At 39.2% G+C, this 23,793-nt stretch overlaps 1 protein-coding gene across 1 annotated transcript; it reads right to left on the bottom strand.

Annotated features, from left to right (window-relative positions):
- Nucleotides 1–8,166: 8,166 nt before the first annotated feature.
- kiss1ra (KISS1 receptor a) lies at nucleotides 8,167–23,775 on the bottom strand. The gene is made up of 5 exons (XM_058068746.2): nucleotides 23,219–23,775; nucleotides 18,724–18,848; nucleotides 11,016–11,151; nucleotides 10,686–10,924; nucleotides 8,167–9,144 (listed from the first exon to the last, which is right to left on the bottom strand). The coding sequence occupies exons 1-5, from the start codon at nucleotides 23,505–23,507 to the stop codon at nucleotides 8,758–8,760; spliced, it is 1,176 nt and encodes a 391-aa protein (XP_057924729.2). The 5' UTR covers nucleotides 23,508–23,775; the 3' UTR covers nucleotides 8,167–8,757.
- Nucleotides 23,776–23,793: the final 18 nt, after the last annotated feature.

Here is a 23,793-nt window from a genome sequence, read left to right as displayed (position 1 = left end):
AACAAACCGTTTTGGCGGGAAGCACAACTTCAAGAAAATATAACTGGAATAGGTGCAGATTTTGGAAGATCTAGAAAGTTTTCTGTGCGGGTTATTGTGTGTAGCTCTATAGGAGGTTATTGGGATGAATATAAATGATGAATAAAAGACATAAATGAACATTTAACTTTTACCTTGATTGAAGACTCTTGTTTACATTGACGGGTGGCATTGACTGGCGAGACAAGAGGGGAGGAGGGGACAACTCACACTGTGTAACATGACAAGACTGGCACCAACACAGATTTTATGTTTGGGCGCTCGAGTCCACGAAATATGTGGGGAAACATGGCTTTGCATACGTTTTATACATACCCTAACCACACTTTAGATACCCCTGTTCTAATCAGTGATGTTAAACTATATTTGAAAGCAGGAAGTGAACAAATGTAACAGTTACTGATTGTAAAAGTACCAGATGGAGGGGTAGGATTTAATAAGCTTTGCTTCTTCCTACTCCTTTTGGACATGTGGAACTGTGAACTGATTATGTGATGCATTCAATTGTAATCTGATGCATGTTCAAATGAAATAAAACCATTACCATTACCATGTGTGGTGAAGTTCATGACTGGTGGCCCACTGACTCCTTTGGAGTTATGTTAACTCATGTTAACTCAGCTTACTCATTTAGAGGACAAGAAAAAGAAGAAAATAATTCACTTTTGTTAAAGCATATTTTCAAATACTTCTTATTCCCATTTTTTGTTTTACATTTGTGTTCTTATTGTTTTTGTTTTGCGTTGACAAATGTATTTGGTTAGCATCTGTTTCAGTTAGAGTCGGACGTTCTGGAGCAATAATTATGCTAAGAAAGGTTTCAGTGTATATGATTGTATTATATGGTAGCTAATTCTAATGTTTAAAGTTCAGTGGGTTTGTCTGTAATTTCAATTTATGGTTGCATCTTAGATGCTATAAAGAATGTCTGTTCCACACCCACTTCGTAGAAAGTATTCCATCAGGTTATTAGTGGCAGCAAACCAAATGTTGCATCCTTTACAGTTTGTATTTTTGACTATTTTCTCCTTTTTGTTTCGTTCATGAAGCCAAAGTCGGTGGGAAGATTTTCTCTGAATCTAAATTTAAATATTGCAGGAACAAGATAAATCGTATTTGATGCTGAGACTCGTTATGTTTTTGTGTGTGTGAGCTCGAGAACCGGTTGAGTGACGACAAGGTGTGTGTCGGGGTGTGACCTGCCTGACTCAGCCGCCAGCGACGTTCTTCTCAAGGTGAATTAGTCACAGCTTCCCGTTGTTTCTCTCTCTCCAAATGAGACACAACAAAGTTTCAGGGGGGGCTTTTTTTTTTTTATTGAAGTGATGTATGTCGGCTTTAGAGTCAGGGGACTAATGGTTCAAATCTCTGCGTGGAATTTGCATGTTTGTGTATGTGTGCTTCCTTTTTCATAATAAAAACATGCATATTCAGTAACTGGAGACTATAAATTTTGTGCGAATGCTTATTTGCGTAGATGTGTCGTATGATTGGCTGGCGACCGGTCTACGGTGTTTCACCCTTCAACTGGGATAAGCTCCAGATCACCCACGACCCTGATGAGGTCAAGTAAAGAAAAAATGTCAGGCAAAGATGCACCATAAGCAGTCCCATTTAACTCCACATTGGAATATTCAGGAAGCACCCATGTCTGAATATTTCCTTTCTCTGTAGCATTAAACCTCCCACCAATCTCCTCCTGAATGCAATATACACTATGCGACTTTTCAATAACAGCTTCCAAATCAATAATAAGGAAATTAGCAACACCTGTTGCCATGGCGACCTGGGATCGCCTCCAATAGTACATTACTATTGATAGCATCAGTGCTAATGCTACTGTTTGTGTTTGTAGCTGGTTTTGATGCTTTTTTTGGTGTATTACATACTACAGTATAATGGACAAAATAATGTTTAAAAGATGATGTTAAGTAGCGAAGGTTCAACAATAGTTTATTGGTCTAAATCTAACTTTGATGCTGGAATTTAGACAGTTTAAATGTGCATTTCGTCAGCCCTACTGTGAACGTGCCATTATATGTGTCTGTATCTTAATGCTAATGAACTGCTTGTGTCCTCGGAGTAGTGTATGTCTCCACTTATAAACATGGTGTTACATTTGTAAAAAATAATGCTATTGTCATCTAAAGCAACCCTTTTTTGTATTGTTTATGTTGTGGCATCATTTTGGCAAAATATATATGGTTAAATTTGTGTCAAAGTGAAAGTTATGATTAAAGAACATTAAACAAACCTGTTTTTCTGATAAAAGATGAGCATCTAATCTATAAGAACACAATGTTCTTGAAAAATCAGTCAAAATCATCCAAAGTGACCGGTGCAGAGACGGATGTCTTTTGAAAAATTGCTATGATTGAATGAGTTAAGTTCCCTCTGATGCAAAGATAAAGTGGTAAAAAGACGTCAGAAGGTACACACAGAAATGCAACTTTCATCTTTATTATTCAGATTACGCATAAACTAACTCAGGTGAGTTCAAAGACTTTTGTCCACTACACAATCACTGAATACAAATCCATTCCCCAGAGAGTGTGCGTATTTTGCATTTCAGTGTTAACAGAGGACCTCCATTTCGAGCAGGATGCCTGTTTCAACACGTCAATCTGGCGTTAAAACTGGCCACTTGTTGAAAGCAGCACAATGCAGCAATGAGAAAGGACAGGAAGGGTGCAAACAGAAGCGACGAATGCAGTTGACCTGGCTGCCATTGTGGGGGGGCACCTTGTTTGACTGGAGGCCACGCCGGGGTTTAGTGTGATTGGTGGCAAGTTGACAGCCCGTCTTGGTCTCTAATGAGCCATAGCATGGGGGTGCTGGAGGATGACAATAGTGTACAGACTAACTCCTGATCTATACATGTATCATGTACTGCTGTCATTTTAGTATTTGTTATGTTTGAGTGCACGTTTTTATTACTCTTGTGTTGTCTATTCCTGACATTTATGCCTGACTGTAGTTTGTTGCAGCAACAAAATGACAGTTAAAAATAATAATGAGTGGAAATGGTCCAAGTGCTATAAGTGAGGAAGAGGTTCTTCCAATTAAATACACCTGACAGCCTGGGAATGTGAATGGTGGAGCAAAAATCACTTTCATATACGTACACTGTACACACACCATGATTTAAATGCATGGAATTTCTTCTTTCCATAATTTTGTAATTTTGCCGCACAGGCGAGCGAGAGTGGAGCTTCAACTATGTAAGTATCAAAGGTACATATATGATAACAGTCTAAAAGCTGCATAAACCCCTCGACATTGCAACCCAACCGCTGACCAGCAACAGATCCAAGAAGGCGACCTTGGACACATAACTCCTCCTTCGTTGCCTGGCAACACCTCGCCTTCCGCAGTGTGGAACGTGGCTTATTGCAGAAATAAAATGAGCAAAACCCCAGCAAAATTATTATTTTTAATGCACCTGCACTATGTTGTGTTGCAGTTTTATTAACATTTTTGTCATATTTTTTCATTAATTAAAAAAATTTATGTTTAAATATCGTCTTGTGGACCCAATCTCGTGCATTGTGTTGTCTCGTGACACCCTTAATAGTGGCTTATTTTCTCTGATTATATATACTATATTGGGTATTACAAGGGTAAAGGTGACTGTAGGGATGTTATTTCATGTCTCGAGGGCTCTAATCATATTACAAGAAACTTTTTTAAGGTGTGTACCCCGCTACTTGCCCCAAGAAAGCTGCGATAGGCTGCAGCATGCCCATAACCCTCCTGAAGATAAGCGATACATAAAATGGATGGATGAATAGATGAGAAATACAAGTGCAAAGGTAACTATAGGGATGTTATTTCATGTCTAGAGGGCTCTAATCATATTAAAAGAAACATTTTTGTATACTGGTAGAGTGGTTAGCGCGCAGACCTCACCGCTAGGAGACCAGGGTTCAATTCCACCCTCAGCCATCTCTGTGTGGAGTTTGCATGTTCTCCCCGTGCATGCGTGGGTTTTCTCCGGGTACTCCGGTTTCCTCCCACATTCCAAAAACATGCTAGGTTAATTGGCGACTCCAAATTGTCCATAGGTATGAATGTGAGTGTGAATGGTTGTTTGTCTATATGTGCCCTGTGATTGGCTGGCCACCAGTCCAGGGTGTACCCCGCCTCTTGCCCAAAGACAGCTGGGATAGGCTCCAACACCCCCCGCGACCCTCGTGAGGAAAAGCAGTACAAAATGAATGAATGAATTAATTAATTTTTGTATACCCTGTCTCTTAGCTTGGATAGGCTCCAGCACCCCCGCGACCCTTGTGAGGAAAAAGCGGTAGAAAATGAATGAATGAATACCCTGTCTCTTGCCCAAAGACAGCTGGGATAAGTTCCCACATACCCTGCGACCCTAGTGAGGATAAGCGGTATAGAAAATGGATGGATTTTTTTGAATGTTGTAAACAGGTTTTCTATGCTCTAAGAAAATATTGCATTACAAATAAGGACTCAACTTCACAGAAATGTACACGGTCGATAAATAATGGCTTACCATATACGATATATGAGGCAAATGGTGGTCACACTAGAGACTGCTTTTCGGAACTACCCATCAAAATTAAACTACACACTTGGAGAGGCTTTTTATTTTGGCCAGCTGAAAGCACACCTGTGCAATGATCATGCTGTCATCAGCATCTTGATATGCCTCACCTTGAGGTGGATGAATTACTATTTATGAATGCTCGCTAACACCTATTTAGACAGATGTGACAATATTTCAGAGAAGTGTGCATATAGGAATGAATAGAGTTCAGCTCATGACAAATTGGAACGTTATGTATATATTTTTCAGTATATTTATTATTTTATTTACTATTTATTTCAAAATATAACATATTTATTAATGCACAATTTAATTGATTTAATTTATTCATGTTTATTAATGTTGTTTTTTATAAAAACTATAATTGTTTTGTAATCAATCATGCTTTTTATACATGTTTACATGCAGTTTTTTCAGTCAAAATGCTTGCATGGTTGCATAGTACAATAAGATTTACCAAAAGCAGATTTTTCAAAATATTTCAAAACAACTTATAAATATGCGAAAAATTATGACATGCTTGTTTTAAAGGAAACACCTTTTGCTTTGCATGTTGGGGCGATGACTTTTACGTTCCTATGGTTTCATTCGTCTAATTGCAATTTTAAAAAGCCCAGACTGATGTAATTATGCTCCACAAAGTGCACACCTTTATATACACCTTTACACAAGGACAAAAATGCATTCCTATGCCTGACCTCAACACTAAATCCCAACCCATTTCTAACATAAAGCCTGTAAAAGACGTCGTAACCCTCAAATTGCCCTGCATATGTGTGTGCGTGTGTGATTTTGCCTTGACTTGTACCTGAGACATGGAGGCTGCGTTTTAAATGTCTCCTGGCACTCTCCATAATAAAAGATGCTCGGATCCAGGTGGCTTGGCATGCTTTGTTCACACACACATACACACACACCGAAAGGAATACTAAACATTGTCAGTAACTACTTATTAAAGCACTCATCACTGATAGCACGTCCCTTCTAGGCACACGCCATTGAGCCAAGTCACCTGATCATGCTCGTAACACTTGCCGTGCATCGCATGTGTGTGTTCATTGTCTGCATACATAAGCGGGTACGTGCGTGTGTGTGTGTGTGTAAGCATCATTTTTGAAAAGGTTTGAATTACATGATATACACCAATCATGTCACTGAAGACACACAACGCACACACGCAAAAACCTGACAGTTGGGGTTGCATGTAACATGAGCATTCAGCCGTGATGGTGCCACATACCACAAATATTCCACACATCAAGTTCAAACGGTAGCATAAGTTAGGTCATTTGTTATTTAATAAAAATAGCAGGGCTACTTCTTGGTTCAATTTAAAAAGAATAAAATCAGATAGACTGTGCTAGTTTAGCTACCCATGTTGTATCACGGTTTAAACAGAGAATCATGTCAATAAATTCCACAAAGGGAACCCTAACTAACAAACTGATGAAAATTATAACTTATACATTATAAGTCTCCAAGAGAAATGCAAAAAAAAAACAGGGGAGGACAAAAACATGACACTCACATTATTGGAAACAGCAAGTTAGGTTAACCTATTTGCTCAAACTTAAAGCTCCCACATGTGTAGCTAACTGATGGACAATTGGCAGATCTGCACTTTATTTTATTTTTTTTTTTTTTTTTTTTTTTTTTATTTTATTTTATTTTATTTTATTTTATTTTATTTTATTTTATTTTATTTTTAAAGCACTTCATACTTTACACTTTATACTTTATTTTAAAGTGGAACCTATTATGCAGCTTTTTGGCCCTTTGTATTGAGTCGTGGACTCCTACACACAATAATCCACACAGAAGGCGTGATAGATCTTCCAGAATCTGCACCTATTCCAGTTATATTTCCTTGAATTACCAAAATGTTCAGTTTCAATGTATTCCAAACATAGCCTGTCTCCGGGCACGCCCACTTTTGCTGTGATTGGTCTCACTCATCTTGTACGGTTTGTACACCAAGGATCGCTGTGAGCTCAGAGTCAGCTGGTGTTTGAAAAAACTCTCTGAAATCGAGCATTCAGAGCCATCCCAAACTTCTTTCAGGGCTCACCTCTAAATGCGCAAACCTCATTATCTGAAACTTTGGAATAGTTTAAAACAATAATATCACATTCTAACAACATTTAAGTAGAAAAAACATACTAGGTCTACTTTAAGATATGTAGGGAAGCCCAAGAGAGTGAAAGTTTTTTTTTTTTCAAAAGTGGAGCAAACAAGTGAGGGAGATGATAGCTTTTTCTCACGTTTTTGCACTTATAAACTCCAGGAACACTCATTACTGTTCGAACGCCATTAAAACACACAATAGGAGACCTTTTACGCATCCGTGAAAGCCCTTTGACCTTGTTCGGCATGCTTTACAGCAACCAGGGAACAACACTGAAAATGTTGTGTCTGTGTGGAGTAGCTGTGATGCTATAAGTTCCAATGTTCCTATGGCGAATGCATACACACACAGTTACACATTGAAAAAAAATTCCAGTAAAAGCTATAAAGGCATACTTTTTCCGTGATCAGCTCACAACTCACACACAGGAACCATTCAGTCTAGCACTCAATTACGTGTGCAGTGTCGAGTTTGTGTCGCCCCCATTCTTTTTGTATGCACCTCCATCATTTAGCAGTACGTCACATCATTTTTTGTGCGTTGAGTTTCCCCAAAAACCAAAGTCCTTTCCCTCTGCCTCCAGTCTCACCAGTGGTGGTGGTGGTGGTGGTGGTGGTAGCCCTGGTGTGGTTTCCTGCATGTGTCATGACGTCATGCGGTTCTGCTCCACGATAGAAAGGACTCTTTGTGTCTTAAATGTCTCCCCCTAATGTCCACCCCCTACCCCCGCCCCACCATCAGACTCCTCTGACAATGATTTTCCTCTCCATTCCTAAACAGAAAGATTTGTTCACCACCACCACATGTATCACCAATTTGGGGTGCTTTCCTTGTACTAAAAAATTCTATTAAAAAAAGATGTGTTGATTCTGGTGCAAATTTATGTTTTTGTGTATTGTTGCACCCCTAATATTTATAAAAAATATATATTTTTATTTAAATTGCCTCATAGGTAATAATGGAAATTAAGTGTATTTGTTGCAGTCTCAAACTGTGGTCATCATAAAGGCCTTTAATTTATGTCACATATTATCATTCTTAACTGTCATACAGGGCGGCACGGCGGTCTAGTGGTTAGCGCGCAGACCTCACAGCTAGGAGGACCAGGGTTCAATTCCACCCTCGGCCATCTCTGTGCGGAGTTTGCATGTTCTCCCCGTGCATGCGTGTTACTCCGATTTCCTCCCACATTCCAAAAACATCCTAGCTTAATTGGCGACTCCAAATTGTCCATAGGTATGAATGTGAGTGTGAATGGTTGTTTGTCTATATGTGCCCTTTGATTGGTTGGCGACCAGTCCAGGGTGGACAGCTGGGATAGGCTCCAGCACCTCTGTGACCCTTGTGAGGATAAGTGGTAGAAAATGAATGAATGAATGAACTGTCATACAAGAGTAAAAATAAGATAAACACACCAATGAAACACTCACATTTATTGATGTATGGGGAGGGCGTTATTAGTTAAAGCGCTCCTGAAATGCCAGATCAACTGTTGTACTACATAATCATGTGAAAATAAAGCAACAAAAACATGTTAGAATGCCTTTAAATTGGAGACAAAGTCAACATAAGTGTGGATACATGATAGACAAATAATCAGCTCCTTTTACGTTCACATAGGCTTGCTCACTGCAGAAACAACCCTTTAACCATGGTCCACGGTATCCATGGTCTAGTCCTACAACATCCAGATGCAAACCACATGAACACATAATCCATATTTGTGTGGCAACCTTGTGGAAAGACCCATCTGATCTGATGTAAGATCTCCTAATGTTCCTTATTGTTTGACAAACCAAGTATGTCCAACACTACAGAGTAGCCAAATCCCTCTCTGCTGCTTATTGAGTTGTAGATGTGCCAACAACAGCCTGCTTTGGCAGGGTCCCGTCGGCAAATGATCCCAGTGTCCTTTGTGCATGACGGCTTGTCTCATTTTTGGATTAAGAGGCTTTACTCCATGTTGAACAGCGTTATCTCTCATTTGGAAATCAGCCAGTTGTTCCATTATCGGGCTCCTTCAGTTGACTTGGTTGTCATTGTTGTTGTTACCGACCTCTGCCGCCACAAATTTGACCTCAGCGTTAGCCGTCCTCGATGCCATGCTGCTATCTCTCACTTTGTGCCTGTACAAGAATGGGAATGTTTTCCGGAAGGACTTCTGGAAGCTGGCACCCATGAAGCCGTACACGATGGGGTTTACTGAGGAGTTGACGTAGGACATGCAGTTGGCCCACGTCTTGATCTTGTAAGTGGCGTAGGTGGCTTGGAAGTTGGGGTAGAAGGACTGGAACAGGACAAAGATCTGGATGGGACCCCAGCAGAGGGCAAAGAGGAGGACGATCACCACCACCATCTTGGAGACTTTGCTCCTGATGTTGATGGTTCTCTCGGACAGGAGGTTGACCTGAGAATGTAAGCAAAGAAGTTCATGGAGTTCCTCCTGTTTGTTCATGGTGCTTTGAAGAAAAGTGGGAAGTCAGATTGATACCACTCGTAGATTGAGGATACTGCTCTTTGACATTTATTAAACACCTCAGTCGTAGTACGACTTTGTGTCTTACTTTGAGGTGTTGATGTTTATTTCTAATTTACAAAGTGTTCCTGTGCTCTTGCATGGGTTAGTGTACTGTAGGCTTTAATTGTGTTGCTTATTTTGAGTCGTTCTGTTTATTTTTGTTGTGCCAGATGACAATAATCATGAAGTAACGGTGTGCGATACCACTGAATTTTTTTCTGATTCAATACTGACTAAGGTAATGACTGATACTCGGCTGGTATCAGCAATACCGCTCCGATACCAATATTTACATACTACAAATTCACCTCATGTGTCTGGTAAATTTAAAAAAAGTGCCTTCATATTCTATAAATATAAAAAAAATCAGTAAAATAAAAAAAGCATTAATTACAAAAATAATGAAAACATTATTTAAAATTCACACAATAAGTAATTGTTTCAACAGACAATTTTTTCAGACAAACATTACCTCAAATGACTGATGTATAAAAAGTATTAATATTTGCACTTGTGGATCGATTTTAGAGCACAAAGTGGCGGTACCGGAAATGTCGATAGTTCAGTATTGATCCATACATCAATATCATTAATTAAAAGGTGGGAGGAGCAATTCCATTGATTATATATATGACTCATTATACATTATACATGTTATATTAATTAATATTATATATATATATATATATATTAGTATGAATAATATATATATATATTAATATTAATATATTAACTCACTAGCAAGATCTCAGTGTATAGACTGGTCATATATCTCATCTCGTTTCATATTATATACATACTGTATTGTATATAACTCTGGGAAATACTGTTGATTTTGTTAATACTTGGGTTGTTTATATTGTTTATTTTTCTATATTGTGTATTTTGTACTGCTTAACTGATTCTGTACTCTTGCTGCTGTGCAATGCAAATTTCCCCACTGAGGGACGAATAAAGGCATATCTTATCTTATCTTATCTCTTATACGCTATGCAGGACCACCTGTACTTTCCTTTATTTCTATTGCCATGATGACAGTTATCATTAATAACTGTCGGGAGGAGCACTTGCAGTCATGATACAATTAATCTATGTTGCACGTGTGCTCGTACAAGAGCGAGTGTATTGTGGTCTTTGACTTTGTGGATTATTATGAGTCATTTCAATTGTGCAAGGTGGTAGTTATCATGGTTAACTGCGGTGATGAGGAGAGGAGCAATCGCATTGACAACATACGCATCAACATTGTCGTGCACAAGGGCTTTGACTGCTATTACGTCATACGACTCTTCGACATTGCTCACGCACCAGTGAGTATACTGACGGTTTTGACTTTGTGGCTTTGTCGGAGTCATTCTGTTTACCGCTGATAACCGATAGACGGAGCCTTTGTTGCCACGGTGATGCATCCCAGAGCCATTGATCCATACCTGATAGTTATTGTCTCCCGGCTCCACGGTGGGTTGGCCCACCCTCTTCACCATCAGGCTGTAGCAGAAGGTGATGGTGAGGACGGGCAGCAGGTAGGCGGCGATGAACTGGTAGAGGATGAAGGCCCTCTCATGAGTCTTGGAAGGGAACCTCTCCATGCAGTACTGCCTTGGACCATACCAGTAGCCCTCCTCGATGCGCTGGTACATCAGGATTGGGGTGGACAGGATAAGGGAGCCTGATAAACCATAACAATGTTAAGTTCTAAAAGTTCTAAAAGTACATCTACAGTAATACCAGTAGAGATAATAAACACTGCACGGACGGACCGATCCAAATGCAGACGCTGACAATTACAGCGACCTTGGGCGTGCGGTGGCGGAGAGATTTCAGGGGGTAGATGGTGATGTAACAACGGTCACCGCTCATTGCCATCAGAGTGATACAGGTGGCTTGGACGGTCACCTAAAACACAAAAAATGTCCATTGCTTATTCCGTGTGGAAGTGGTAAAGGTTTGGCTCCTAAAGTTTGGAAAAAATTATTTTGAGTCTTGTTAGCTCGCTATTCTCGAGTCCTGGCTGCATATCAGTTGTGTAATGTAGTGAAAACAGTATTTTCAAAGTTATTAACAGGTTTTCTGACATTATTTAAGGCGTCCGGTCTGGAACCAATTAAACATATAAATGAAGGACGACTATATCTGTATCTGTATGTACATGTATGCTAGTAGCATATGTTTTCCAAAGTATTTTGACCACAACCCTACAAGGCGACACAAATGAAATAAAAAAATAGGACACCTCATATATTGTTTCTTGAATTTGCACAACGATGAGCCAATTCAAGAAACAATACAAGCAGTTGATGTTTGCTAAATACAAGGATGAAGAGTCTTGAACCAGTCATGATGTGCTATATATATCACTATATTGATACTTACTATGGTACCCATTATGTCATTGTATGGTCATATCACCTTGTACTTCGGTACGGGACAAAAATAAAATAAAATAAAAAAACTTAAACTACATTAGGAAAGCAGGAAGTGAACAAATGTAACAGTTACTGATTGTAAAAGTAGCAGATGGAGGGGTATAGGATTTAATAAGCTTTGCTTCTTCCTACTCCTTTTGGACATGTGGAACTGTGAACTGATTATGTGATGCATTCAATTGTAATCTGATGCATGTTCAAATGAAATAAAACCATTACCATTACCATATGACATCCCTCTTCTCTCTTATTAGCTGCAATAACGAATGGAGCAAAATGGTGCAAAATGATCTCAACTTGAACTGTCTGACAAATTTTCACCTTAAACTTTTCACAGGCTATTGCCTTGTGAAATAAACCATTTTGTGGAACAAACCAACCGAGCCATAATATGATGAAAAACTGACAAATGCTGCCCCCCTACTTACCTGCGGGAATGCTGAAATGCAATCAGCACTCTCCCCACTAAGGCAAATAACAAATCTTTGCTGCTGTTATAAGGTCGTTGAGCATTTCACTGTCGAGCTCCAGCACACAGATTTCATCCAAAGTTTGCAGGTGACTGATTTACAGTATTTACCTATCTGCTGGTGTCTTGTCTGTTCAGCGTTTTTTTTTTCCTTCGGAATGAGCTTTCCAAAGATACAAAGTAAGAGGAGGCAGAGAAGGAAAAAAAGGAAATGCATGAATGCATCATTCAGTACGTGTCGTCTGATATGATTTATTCTGCTGAAGTTTATGCAATGCCACATTTTTTTTTCTGTTTCAAAAAAATCTGAAAGCATTTACAGCAGAATGTTCCAACAGTCTCAAAGCCTGCAGTTAAAACCATCAACAGCTAATTTATGGTACTGTCATATGGTACCGGTAATGGTTTGATTTGTTTAGCACATGCATACAGTTTACATTGAATGCTTATGTTCCAATTCACAATACGAAAAGGAGTAGTCAATAGCTAATACATATGTTCCCTTCCTGTATTCAATATGCACTAATTCACACACCCATCCATCTAATATGCCAATTATCTTCATGAGTGTGGCGGGGTGCTGGAGCCTATCCCAGCTGTCATCGGGCACCCTCGACTGGTTGCCAGCCAATCCCAGGGCACATACGTATAGACAAAAACCATTCACACTCACATTCATACCTATGGACAATTTGGAGTCACCAATTAACCTAGCATGTTTTTTGGAATGTGGGAGGAAACCGGAATACCCGGAGAAAACCCATGCACACACGGGAAGAAGATGAAAACTCCACACAAACGTAGATTCTAACCCAGGTCTCCCTGACCTCCTGACTGTGTGGCCAACATGCTAACCACTCGGCCCATGAATTCACAATTTATATTATTCTTCAATACACTCAAAGAAGTAACAATTATTATTATTATAATAAGTTCTGCCTTTTTCCCTGTTCTTATCCGTCTTTTGTGCTGTATTGCCATTGAATGTAGATATCTGGGTTCCTAATTCCGGTCCTTTGTTGAGCAGGCCCTGCATGATTAATCAAATATTATTGAACATAATCCTTCTATTTGCATGGGTCTTCCTTTGTGGGTTGTATCCGCCATTTTCTTTGTTGTCATAGTAATATGATGTATAATATGTATGCAGATAATTGATATCTTTCACATCTTTAGCTTGATTTTGCTGTTGGTGCTCCGAGTGCTTTGTTTCTTTCTCTGCCTTTTCAGGTCTCGATGTTGCTACAGCGTTTTGTCAGATGCTCATTCGTGTAGACCTGGACTGGTCACCAGCCAATCACAGGGCACATATAGACAAACGACCATTCACACTCACATTCATACCTATGGACAATTGCATGTTTTTGGAATGTGGGAGAAAACTGGAGTATCCAGAGAAAACCTGCAAAGGGTGGAATTGAACCCTGGTCTCCTAGCTGTGAGGTCTGCAAGCTAACCACTCATCCGCCGTGCAGCCAGCTTCTTCCACTTTTTCAGCAATTCAGTTTTTAATTCCCTGTTGATGAACTTAACAATGATGACGGGTTTGGTGTTGTTGCCGCCATATAATGGGATGCAAGTATCGATAGTGTCGATATCTACATCCACCTTTTTTGATTGTCGGAAGTTGGCAATTTGTTGCTCTTTTGAAGGAACATCCATTCCATCTGGTTTTCCTCTGTTTTGGACTTTTGACCTGAATATATTTTGGAGGCCTGTCAGGATCACATTGTTCATTTGTACGTTCTGATCCAATCAATTATATTTTTCATTTGCTCATTGATGTTTTCCTTTGCTTTTTTCTCTTCCTCAAGAGTAGTGTGTGAGACAGCTTCCAATCGTGCCTTGATAGCATCCTGTAGAACCTTACTTGAATTTACTTACTAGCGGGGGTGCAAGACCCTGTGGTCTGCTGATGAGCCATCATCATCATCAGTAAAAGACCTTGGAACAGAAGCGACTACGAATCAAATGATCAGCACAGGAATTGTCGGAGTAACACCACTGGCAGGACACAAGCTGCAAAGCTTCATATGTGGCTGGAAGAAGATAACATCAGAGAAGGGTCTCAAGAGCAAGAAAAAGTGTCCGAGAGAGCTTAGCGAGGGGCCTCGCATTGTCGAGTCAGTCGAGTGAAGCCCAACGGCAGGATATTCACCACAGGCCACATGGTATCAAAACCCCAGACGAAGCTCAACCAAGCACAGATCCACCTTGGAGTCCAAAGCCCAACCAGCCGCATACAGCAGTCGAGTGGAGGAAGAATGAACTAAAGCCCCAAATCCTGTGGTCCTGCCAGAAAGAGGAGTGGGAAAACATCCTTCTTCTACGTAGAAGGACTGAAAGGCTGGACAAGATTGGAGAAATCATCTATAGCTATGGAGCACAGAGGTTCGGAGTGACAAGCGTGACCATCCGGACACAGAAGGAACCGCCACCCCATCTAAAGTCCAGGAGACAACAAGAGATTGGGAGGTATTTGTTATCAGTAGCCATGTTTACATGAGGAGTTTTTCTCTTTCCGAATGGAATCTTTCCATGACCTTTCCGAAAGCAATGGTATACATGGAAAGGAATATTTCAATCGCGTGTCTACATGCGGCGCTATAATCAACCAGAATAGTCAATGGGGCATGCGCAGTAAAGCGTAAACACCAACATCACGTGATACCGACTTCCTCCAGTTTTTCTTTCACTTGTTGGAATAACTCCGTATTGCCAGTTTTTCGTTCGTACAGTCTTGAAATTTAGTTTGAATCAAAAACAAACTTTCCGCAGCAGTCCAGTGCCGATTGCTCGCCTCCATTTTTTTAAATCGAAGAACATCTGGAGCTGCGTGTTACGTCATATCTCAGCATTCGCTGAAAGAACACACCCGGGAACAGGAAAAGATAAAGTTCAATCTTGCTAATATTTTATAATTAAGTTCGGCACATGTTTTATATAGATATGTATTTTCTTTTTTTAATAAAACTGGACTTGTGAATGGCGTATAGAAGGGTTTCGATTCTGTTCCACAGATGGCGATAATGCACACGATTAGTGGTTGGCTGCTTGCCAACCACTAATAAACAATAGAAGAAGAAAAACACCACGAAGAAGAACGCAGTCTGACAACTTTCCGATTGAGCGGGTACAAGATACCTCAATCGGATTGGGGAAAGGAATATTCCACCCCTGGGAATCCGATTATATATTCATTCGGATTGGCACTTTTCTTTCGGAATGAGGTGTATAGGTTACATTCTTTCCATTTGAGCAAATAACCCGAATGGAATTGGAATAATCGGGTCCATGTATACGTGGCTATTTATAGCCATATTCATTGGATATTGCTTTACATTCAATGTGAGCTTTCCCATTTTGAGAGTTCATAGTAATAATTAGTTTTACCATAATTATATAGAAGGTGATTTTTTTTTCCCCAATTTTTTGGCACACCTGGAGGCCACGCCAAGCTTAGCATCTGCCTACATTGCCTACTGGACCAGCTGCTTCTAATTTCAGCATTGCCTATACCGTTGATTTTACATTTTTATTATTCACTGAATTTACATGATTTCCTATGGAACTATAAGCCATATTTGATATATTTCATGCTGCCAAAGTCATACATGTGTTTTCAAAAACACCTTCAGCAGCAGCAGATGCGTGGAATCAGAGGTCAAAAGTTCTCCTTTCTCCAAATAAGCTCTAATGTCGTCCCTCTAATGTTTTTTTTCTCTGACAAGATAAAGCCAGCAGCCATTAGCCTCCAGTGGCTTGCCAGCACCAAATAAGTATTGGGAAAAAAAAATCATGAAAGGGGGGTCATGATGACAGTACAGTGATGAGACCTGCTGAGAAATGTGGGCACAGAACTCCTCTCCTTTCCTTTTCCTTTCCTTTCCTATCCTCACCTCTCCGCTCCATCCTTCCCACACCAACCCAGCATAACTACGCCATCTCTGTGTAATTTACTCGTCCATTTGAAAGAGAATTAATGATGTTTTTGATTTGTTTTATGTCTCACTGTATGAATGTGGGAAAACGCAGTATGGACTTAATAATTAAAAGGCCTTCATATTTAATTCACATTGATCCCACAGCCTTTGGCATCCAACCACTCACCTTTAGAAGTCATTCTGGTTCCGCTTACATGCAATCCAATGTAAGTCAATCTTACGCTCGTAATTGGACTATTTGTCAACTGTCTGTGCAGTTAAACTTTGCAACAATGTTTACTACATTTAGTACATTGCACCACACAGCAGCAACAGAACCAATGTTGTAACATAATAATAACATTCATACCTATGGATAATTTGGAGTCGCCAATTAACCTAGCATGTTTTTGGAATGTGGGAGGAAACCGGAGTACCCGGAGAAAACCCACACATGCACGGGGAGAACATGCAAACTCCACACAGAGATGACCAAGGGTGGAATTGAACTCCTGTCTCCTAGCTGTGTGACATGCGCGCTAACCACTCCAACACCGTGCAGCCTCACTGGAAATTGTTAACAAATTTCTCATTATTTTTGACCTCAGAGCATCTACTGCTCTTTGTCAAATCAAGTCCCAAAATACATCTTCTTCTCCTAATTACAGGTACTTTTTGTACAAAATCCAATTAAATTGAATAAAATATCTTGAAATCCAGCACAGAATAGTTTTAAAACTAATATGTCATTCTGTAACACTCATTGACAATGCATCGCCTACATCCACATGCCACCCATAATAACATAGAAGAATCCAATTAATTTTTGTGAAAGATATGCACTAAGAAGCCTGAATGGGAGAATAATATATTCTGCAAAAATAAGCCACAAATGTCCTTAAAAAAAGCTGATGCATGGTAATTGGTAAAATTGCAGAAGAAGGATATTTGTAGAATGAAGAATGTAGCGTGGTATCTTTCAGCATAGCACAGAGAGACGTCTCGACTGATGCTTTTTAGCAGACACTTATCAAGGCCGTGGCTTCAAGCGCTGCTTCAACTGCCTTAACAAACCGCCTGTTGATTTGTGGTCAGCCAGGTCAAAGTTGAGATGAAGCTGTGGGTTTTTACTGATCCACAAATTGTTATCTCCAGGCAAGCTTTCATCGCTTTCATACTTCTTATGTTGCCTGACACTGCAGGCAAGCTTATACATTCTTTTTCAACACTTCTGAGATTAATGTGAGGGCATATTCAACACATACATATTTATGAGCAGATAGAGTAGATAGTAATATCTTCACTCCTGCCCTCTGCGGGTTGTTGCTGATGTTACACACTCACATTCATACCTATGAACAATTTGGAGTGGCCAATTAACCTAGCATGTTTTTGGAATGTGGGAGGAAACCGGAGTACCCGAAGAAAACCCACGCATGCGCGGGGAGATCGCATACACAACGTTATTCTCGTGAATATATTACTTTTGGATTCATTTTTTTTTTCTCTTAAATTAACAACTTTATTCTCATAAATGTATTACTTTTGGATATTTTTTTTTCTCATAAATTAACAACTTTATTCTCGTAAATGTATTACTTTTGGATTAAATTTTTTTCTCATAAATTAACAACTTTATTCTCGTAAATGTATTACTTTTGGATTCACATTTTTTTCTCATAGATTAACAACTTTATTCTCGTAAATGTATTACTTTTGGATTAAATTTGTTTCTCATAGATTAACAACTTTATTCTCGTAAATGTATTACTTTTGGATTAAAATTTGTTTCTCATAAATTAACAACTTTATTCTCATAAATGTATTGCTTTTGGATTACATTTTTTTCTCATAAATTAACAACTTTATTCTCATAAATGTATTACTTTTGTATTAAAATTTGTTTCTCATAAATTAACAACTTTATTCTCATAAATGTATTACTTTTGGATTAAAATTTGTTCCTCATAAATTAACAATGTTATTCTCGTGAATGTATTACTTTTGGATTAAAAGTTGTTTCTCATAAACTAACAACTTTATTCTTGTAAATGTATTACTTTTGGATTAAAATTTTTTCTCATAGATTAACAACTTTATTCTCGTAAATGTATTACTTTTGGATTAATTCTGTATTTTTTTCTCTTTTCTTTCTAAGACTAGTGTCACCTGATTGGCTGGCTCCTACACACTTCAAGAGTTCAATAGAAAGAGTGGTCATTTCCTGGAAATGTACTACAGTATATGTCATTTTGCATCAGGAAATATCTTTGCACTGAATTGTGATTGAATGAATCCTTTTGTGTGTGCGTGGTACCAGCATCGCAGCGATGTTGCCTCTCCAGCTTGTCCAGCCTCCCCAGCAGGGAGTCGATCTTGGTATAAAAAAATAATGAGGATATTTTGTGCGTAATTGCAGGGTGGCAACATAACATGACATTCTGACCATCGTAGCACCTGCTGTAATTCATTACGCTTTGCTTTTAATTGAACACTCATGTAAGTAGAGTTGTTCCTGGTCGCAACAGGTCACGGTCTACACCTGCACGCCATCTGCGCTAATGGTGACCATGTTGGTGTGGTTTGGTGTTTATGCAGAATTGTAAGAATTATGCAGAATTGCACAGCACTTGTTGTTTTGAGTTGTTACCTGCTGCAGGAAGGCCACAAATTTGCACATAAAGTTACCAAAGATCCACCCAGGTAGCGGATAGAGGGTGGCCGTGAAGGGGACGCAGCAAACCAGGAAGATGATGTCAGTAGCAGCCAGGTTTGCTGCATAGGGAATAAACAGAACAACACTAAGAATGCCTGGTGTTCATTAATATTCACTAATTCTAAAGTCAGACAAGAATGACAAACATCACAGAAAGAGTACATATTGCCAGGTACAGACCTCTTGCCAAGGCTTTATGAAATTAATGAGCAAACGTGATTTTAATTACTAAACTTAACAGATTGTTTTGCTCATGTTAAATTTTAATACAATTTACAACCTGTCAAAGTGAACAGAAGTTTCTTTTGATCAAGTGTTTTTTTTCCTTGATACAAGCTGTTCTCAGCTGATTTTCTGCTTTGAACTATGAGCTTAAATTTGGGTACCAGCTGCTGGTTAACGTTAAGCATAGCCGAGGATAGCTACTAGGGGGCTTATGTCAATGTGACCATCGCTGAAGAGCTCGCAGCGCTAGCATTAGCAGTGCAAGTACATTATAGCAATGTAATTTATCTTAATTATTAAAAGTATGACAGGGACAACATCAAATTTAAAGCACAAAATCAATACAGACCGACAATCAATAAGGTAACCAATTCTTACCTTGATGCATTCCCATATAGTATCAGAAATGGGGACAATAGTATAGTATAGTATAGTATAGTATAGTATAGTATAGTATAGTATAGTATAGTATAGTATAGTATAGTATAGTATAGTATAGTATAGTATAGAAAAGTATAGTATAATATAGTATAGTATACTATAGTATAGTATAGTATAGTATAGATATTAGGGCTGTCAGTCGATTAAAATATTTGATCACAATTAATCACATTTTGACCACAGTTAACTCACAATTAATCGTATTTAATCTCAGCTGTAAATAATTTTTTTTTCTATAATAACTAGGGGAAATCTCTTTGTGGTAAAAGATTTGATCTACAACTACAATGATAACTACATCAAATTTTATGTAAAAAGATATCAATTTCGGAATGCGTCATCAACGCCTTAACTTTGACAGCCCTAATATATGTGTATATGTATTTTTTAATATGGAGTTTTATTAATTTTACAATGTTTATAATTAACAGAAATTAATAAAAATGGACGCTATGGATTCTTTGCTACATTTTTTAAAAATAATAATTGTTACATTTGCTTTTTTAAAAAGAAATACCAATTACTATTAAGAATTCCATTCTAATGCATTTTCACATTTTTTATTATGAATTTAAAACAGATTTTTTTTTAAATGAAATTACCCTTGAAAAATCTGACAATACACATGAATTCATGGAAAATTGAATTCATATTATTAATGGGCTTTTTTGTTCAAGTTTGACAGGACATTTAGCAAAAAAAACATGACAATATCATTTCTATGATTTTTGGGGAAAAAACTGTCTATGGCAACAACCAGGTTAAAATTTTTAAAGGGATAGTTCATATTTTTTTACATGAATTTGTATGACATACCAATGAGCAATGTACTACAGCATTAGTGACTTCCCCTCCTCATCACATGTCAAAAAATACGAACTATCCCTTTAAGTAGAACCCATACAAAGCATCACCAAGTTACTGTAAAAGTCAAGGAAGGTCACTTTCCTCTCCGATATTTCCTTTTATATGAAGCCATGATTCATTCTCTGTCTTTATTCTCCAATCACATGTCAGTTGTTTCCTCCTCTTCTCCTCTATTCTGCTCTGTTCATTCTCTTTTTGTTTGCCTGCTTGCTTCTTTGTATGCTCTTTTGTTCCATCCTCTGCTCTCATTATTCTTAATAAATAAGACATCCAGATATTTTTAAAAGCGGTCCATAGTGGACAAAAAAAGTGTTACCGGGTAATGAAATGTGATGGCAAACCACAGAAACAGCAACAAAAAAACAAGTTTTATTGAACACATGTATGCAATAGGTGGAAAAGAATGCCATACAGTGTTGTGATCTAATCAGAGTGTCGTCACAGAGGTGCAGCGCAGATGTTACACGGTTGCTACGATCCAGTGGTTCTCAATTATTCTCTGTCATGCCCCCACTGGAGGACAAAAATGTTGTCGCACCCCCCCCTGACTTGAAATAGAATAGCCAAACTGTGTTTTTCTTCTATTTATTTATCTGTACTGTACAGACTGAAGTTAAAACTGAAACCAGTGATGCATCAGAATTGACTAATGCACTAATATTAAAAGTCTTCCCTGCCCTTTCCAACGGTTCACAGTGTCCTCCCCCCACCCCCGAGGGAGACACACCCCACAATTTGAGAAGCACTGGTAGAATTCAATGATGTTGAATATTAAATTGCTGGCCTTGGGTATGTTATTCCAGATGTCATCCGCAATACTCACAACAACCTCCCTAAGGATGCCCTTCTTGCACACTTTACATGCAGTGTGGAGTGTCACTGCTTGTTACTATTCTGCTTCCATTCCTTTCTGGTGTGCAACAGTAACTGGGGTCAAAGGTGAGATGATGGAGAATGTCATGGCATCACCTTTAGCAGCCAATCAGATTGTAGTAGCTCTCACAGCCACTACAGTGCATATTTGCTTGGCGTCTGGAAATTAGCAATGATCGGCTGTCATGTAGTACACCTTTACCAGCTCTACTTTAGGGGCAGTGCCCCACCAGATCAGCAGATATTAATGTTTTTTCATATTCCAAAAGGTGAAATGCATGTTTGACATATATTATTGCCAGGCTTTCGTGGGCCACATAAAATGACCCATCTTAAGTACAGTGTTCACAAATCGGATACTTCTTAAAATAAGCAAAATAGTCTCCCATCAGCCATACAGTCAGAAGATTGGGAAGACCTAGGTTCGATTCTCTGCTCTGTGTCCTCTGTGTGCTCCTCTCTCCTCTTCAAACAACATGTTTGAAGCGTTTTTGCAAGTTATATTGTCTGTTGGTAGACTATTTTGCATATTTTATTGTAGTTTTTTTTTATACATAACTGTATTTGTTTGAAGGCGGCACGGCGGTCGAGTGGTTAGTGCGCAGACCTAACAGCTAGGAGACGAGGGTTCAATTCCACCCTCGGCGATCTCTGTGTGGAGTTTGCATGTTCTCCCCGTACATGCGTGGGTTTTCTCCGGGTACTCCGGTTTCCTCCCACATTCCAAAAACATGCTAGGTTAATTGGCGACTCCAAATTGTCCATAGGTATGAATGTGAGTGTGAATGGTTGTTTGTCTATATGTGCCCTGTGATTGGCTGGTGACCGGTCCAGGGTGTACCCCGCCTCTCGCCCGAAGACAGCTGGGATAGGCTCCAGCACCCCCCGCGATCGAAAGCGGTAGAAAATGAATGAATGAATGAATTAATGTATTTGTTTGAGCGTTCTGGACTTTGGAGCAGACACCTTGGGTTTGAATCTCCACTAGTAAGCACCAACGGTATTCATCAGGAAGGGCATCCGGCTCAAGCCAAAAATCAGTGGCGACCTCGTAATCAAGGAAAAAGCCGAAAGAAACAAACGAACAAGTCTTGTAAAATTACTGCTCGAGCCCGCCGTGGTCTAGTGGTTAGCATTCTGGACTTTGGTATTCGTCAGGAAGGGCATCCGGAATATAAAGGGCTCAAGCCAAAAATTAGTATGCGGTTCAAAAAGATCTGTGGCGACCCTGTAATCAGGGAAAAAGCCAAAAGAAACAAACAAACAACATAACTGTATTTGTTTGTGTAAGCTATCTCATGCAAACTCCACACAGATTGTGTTATTATGTTTTTGACATAATCACCACACGGTGGCGCTCTTATGAAACCCTGTTAGCTAAATTTCTCACACTGCTCAAGGCACAATACAAAACACGCACTGTAGCATTAGGGCGTTTAGCTGAATCACGGGGGAATTTGTTTACTTGTTTATTTACTTGTTTTTATATTCAGTATAGTTACTCCAGACTCCATTCTCTGTGCAGTATTAAGGCTCCAAATGCAATATATTAAGTTCTATGTGAAGTATTTCTATAATGCCTCATATTAACTCACTAGCAAGATCTCAGTGTATAGACTGGTCATATATTTCATCTAATTCCATATTATCTGCACACTGTATTGTATATAACTGAGTAAAACTGTTGATTTTGTTAATACTTGGGTTGTTTATATTGTTTATTTTTCTATATTGTGTATTTTGTACTGCTTAACTGATCCTGTACTCTTGTACGCTGCTGTGTAATGCAAATGTCCCGACTGAGGGACGAATAAAGGCATATCTTAATCTTAATCTTAATTTGGTACACACATTTAGGGGACTGACCAGAACTAGAGATGGTAATTTATGACCGAGTTGTTCAAAACTTGCAACTCTTTTACTGAACATTTTTTATAAATGTATTAACTCAGTGGAAATAGCAACAGACCTGTGTGATGAAGAAGCACATTAGATGCTGATCTTCCACCCAAACATTGCTCACCTATGTAAAAGTTGGTGGCTGTCCTCATCTGCCTGTGCTTGGAGACGACATATATGACCAGAGAGTTGCCCACCAGGCCCACCAGCATGATGAGGGAGAAAAAGAGAGGCACCAGCCAAGCATCTGTAAGGAAGGGGTGCTGATGCTGCCCTCCTCCATCCTCCTCGTGATACTGTTGCTGCTGATGCTCTTCATGGTCGTGTCTTCCATGCTGCGAGAAGTTTGCGTCTGTGGTGTTGATCCACAGATTAGACTCGGTGGAGTTGCTCTCGGAGGACGGGTACATCATCAGAACGTGAGAGGGGAGACGATAAGGAAGAAGAAGTCAACCCTCCAGGCTAATTGTAAAATATTCCATCAGAATTGTAGCTTCCTCGCATCTATACGAGCCCCATGGTGTCACTGTCCTCCTTAAAAAGTAATATGTGGTCAAACTATGGATGGAAACATGTAGAAAGGAGGGAAAAGGCAACATCCAGCTCGAGGCGGAACATCCTGGTCTGTACTGGAGAGCACAGCCAAGTCCATCCAGCTGCTGCCGCTGCTGCTGCCGAGTCTTTATAGTATGAGCAGAC

This window comes from Doryrhamphus excisus, linkage group LG6, assembly GCF_037039965.1.
Source record: "Doryrhamphus excisus strain RoL-2023G ecotype Guam linkage group LG6, RoL_Dexc_Guam_v1.1, whole genome shotgun sequence".
In the NCBI taxonomy this organism is placed as follows: Eukaryota; Metazoa; Chordata; class Actinopteri; order Syngnathiformes; family Syngnathidae; genus Doryrhamphus; species Doryrhamphus excisus.
The sequence above is the reverse complement of the archived record's forward strand: the minus strand, read 5'-3'. Positions and strand labels throughout refer to the sequence as shown.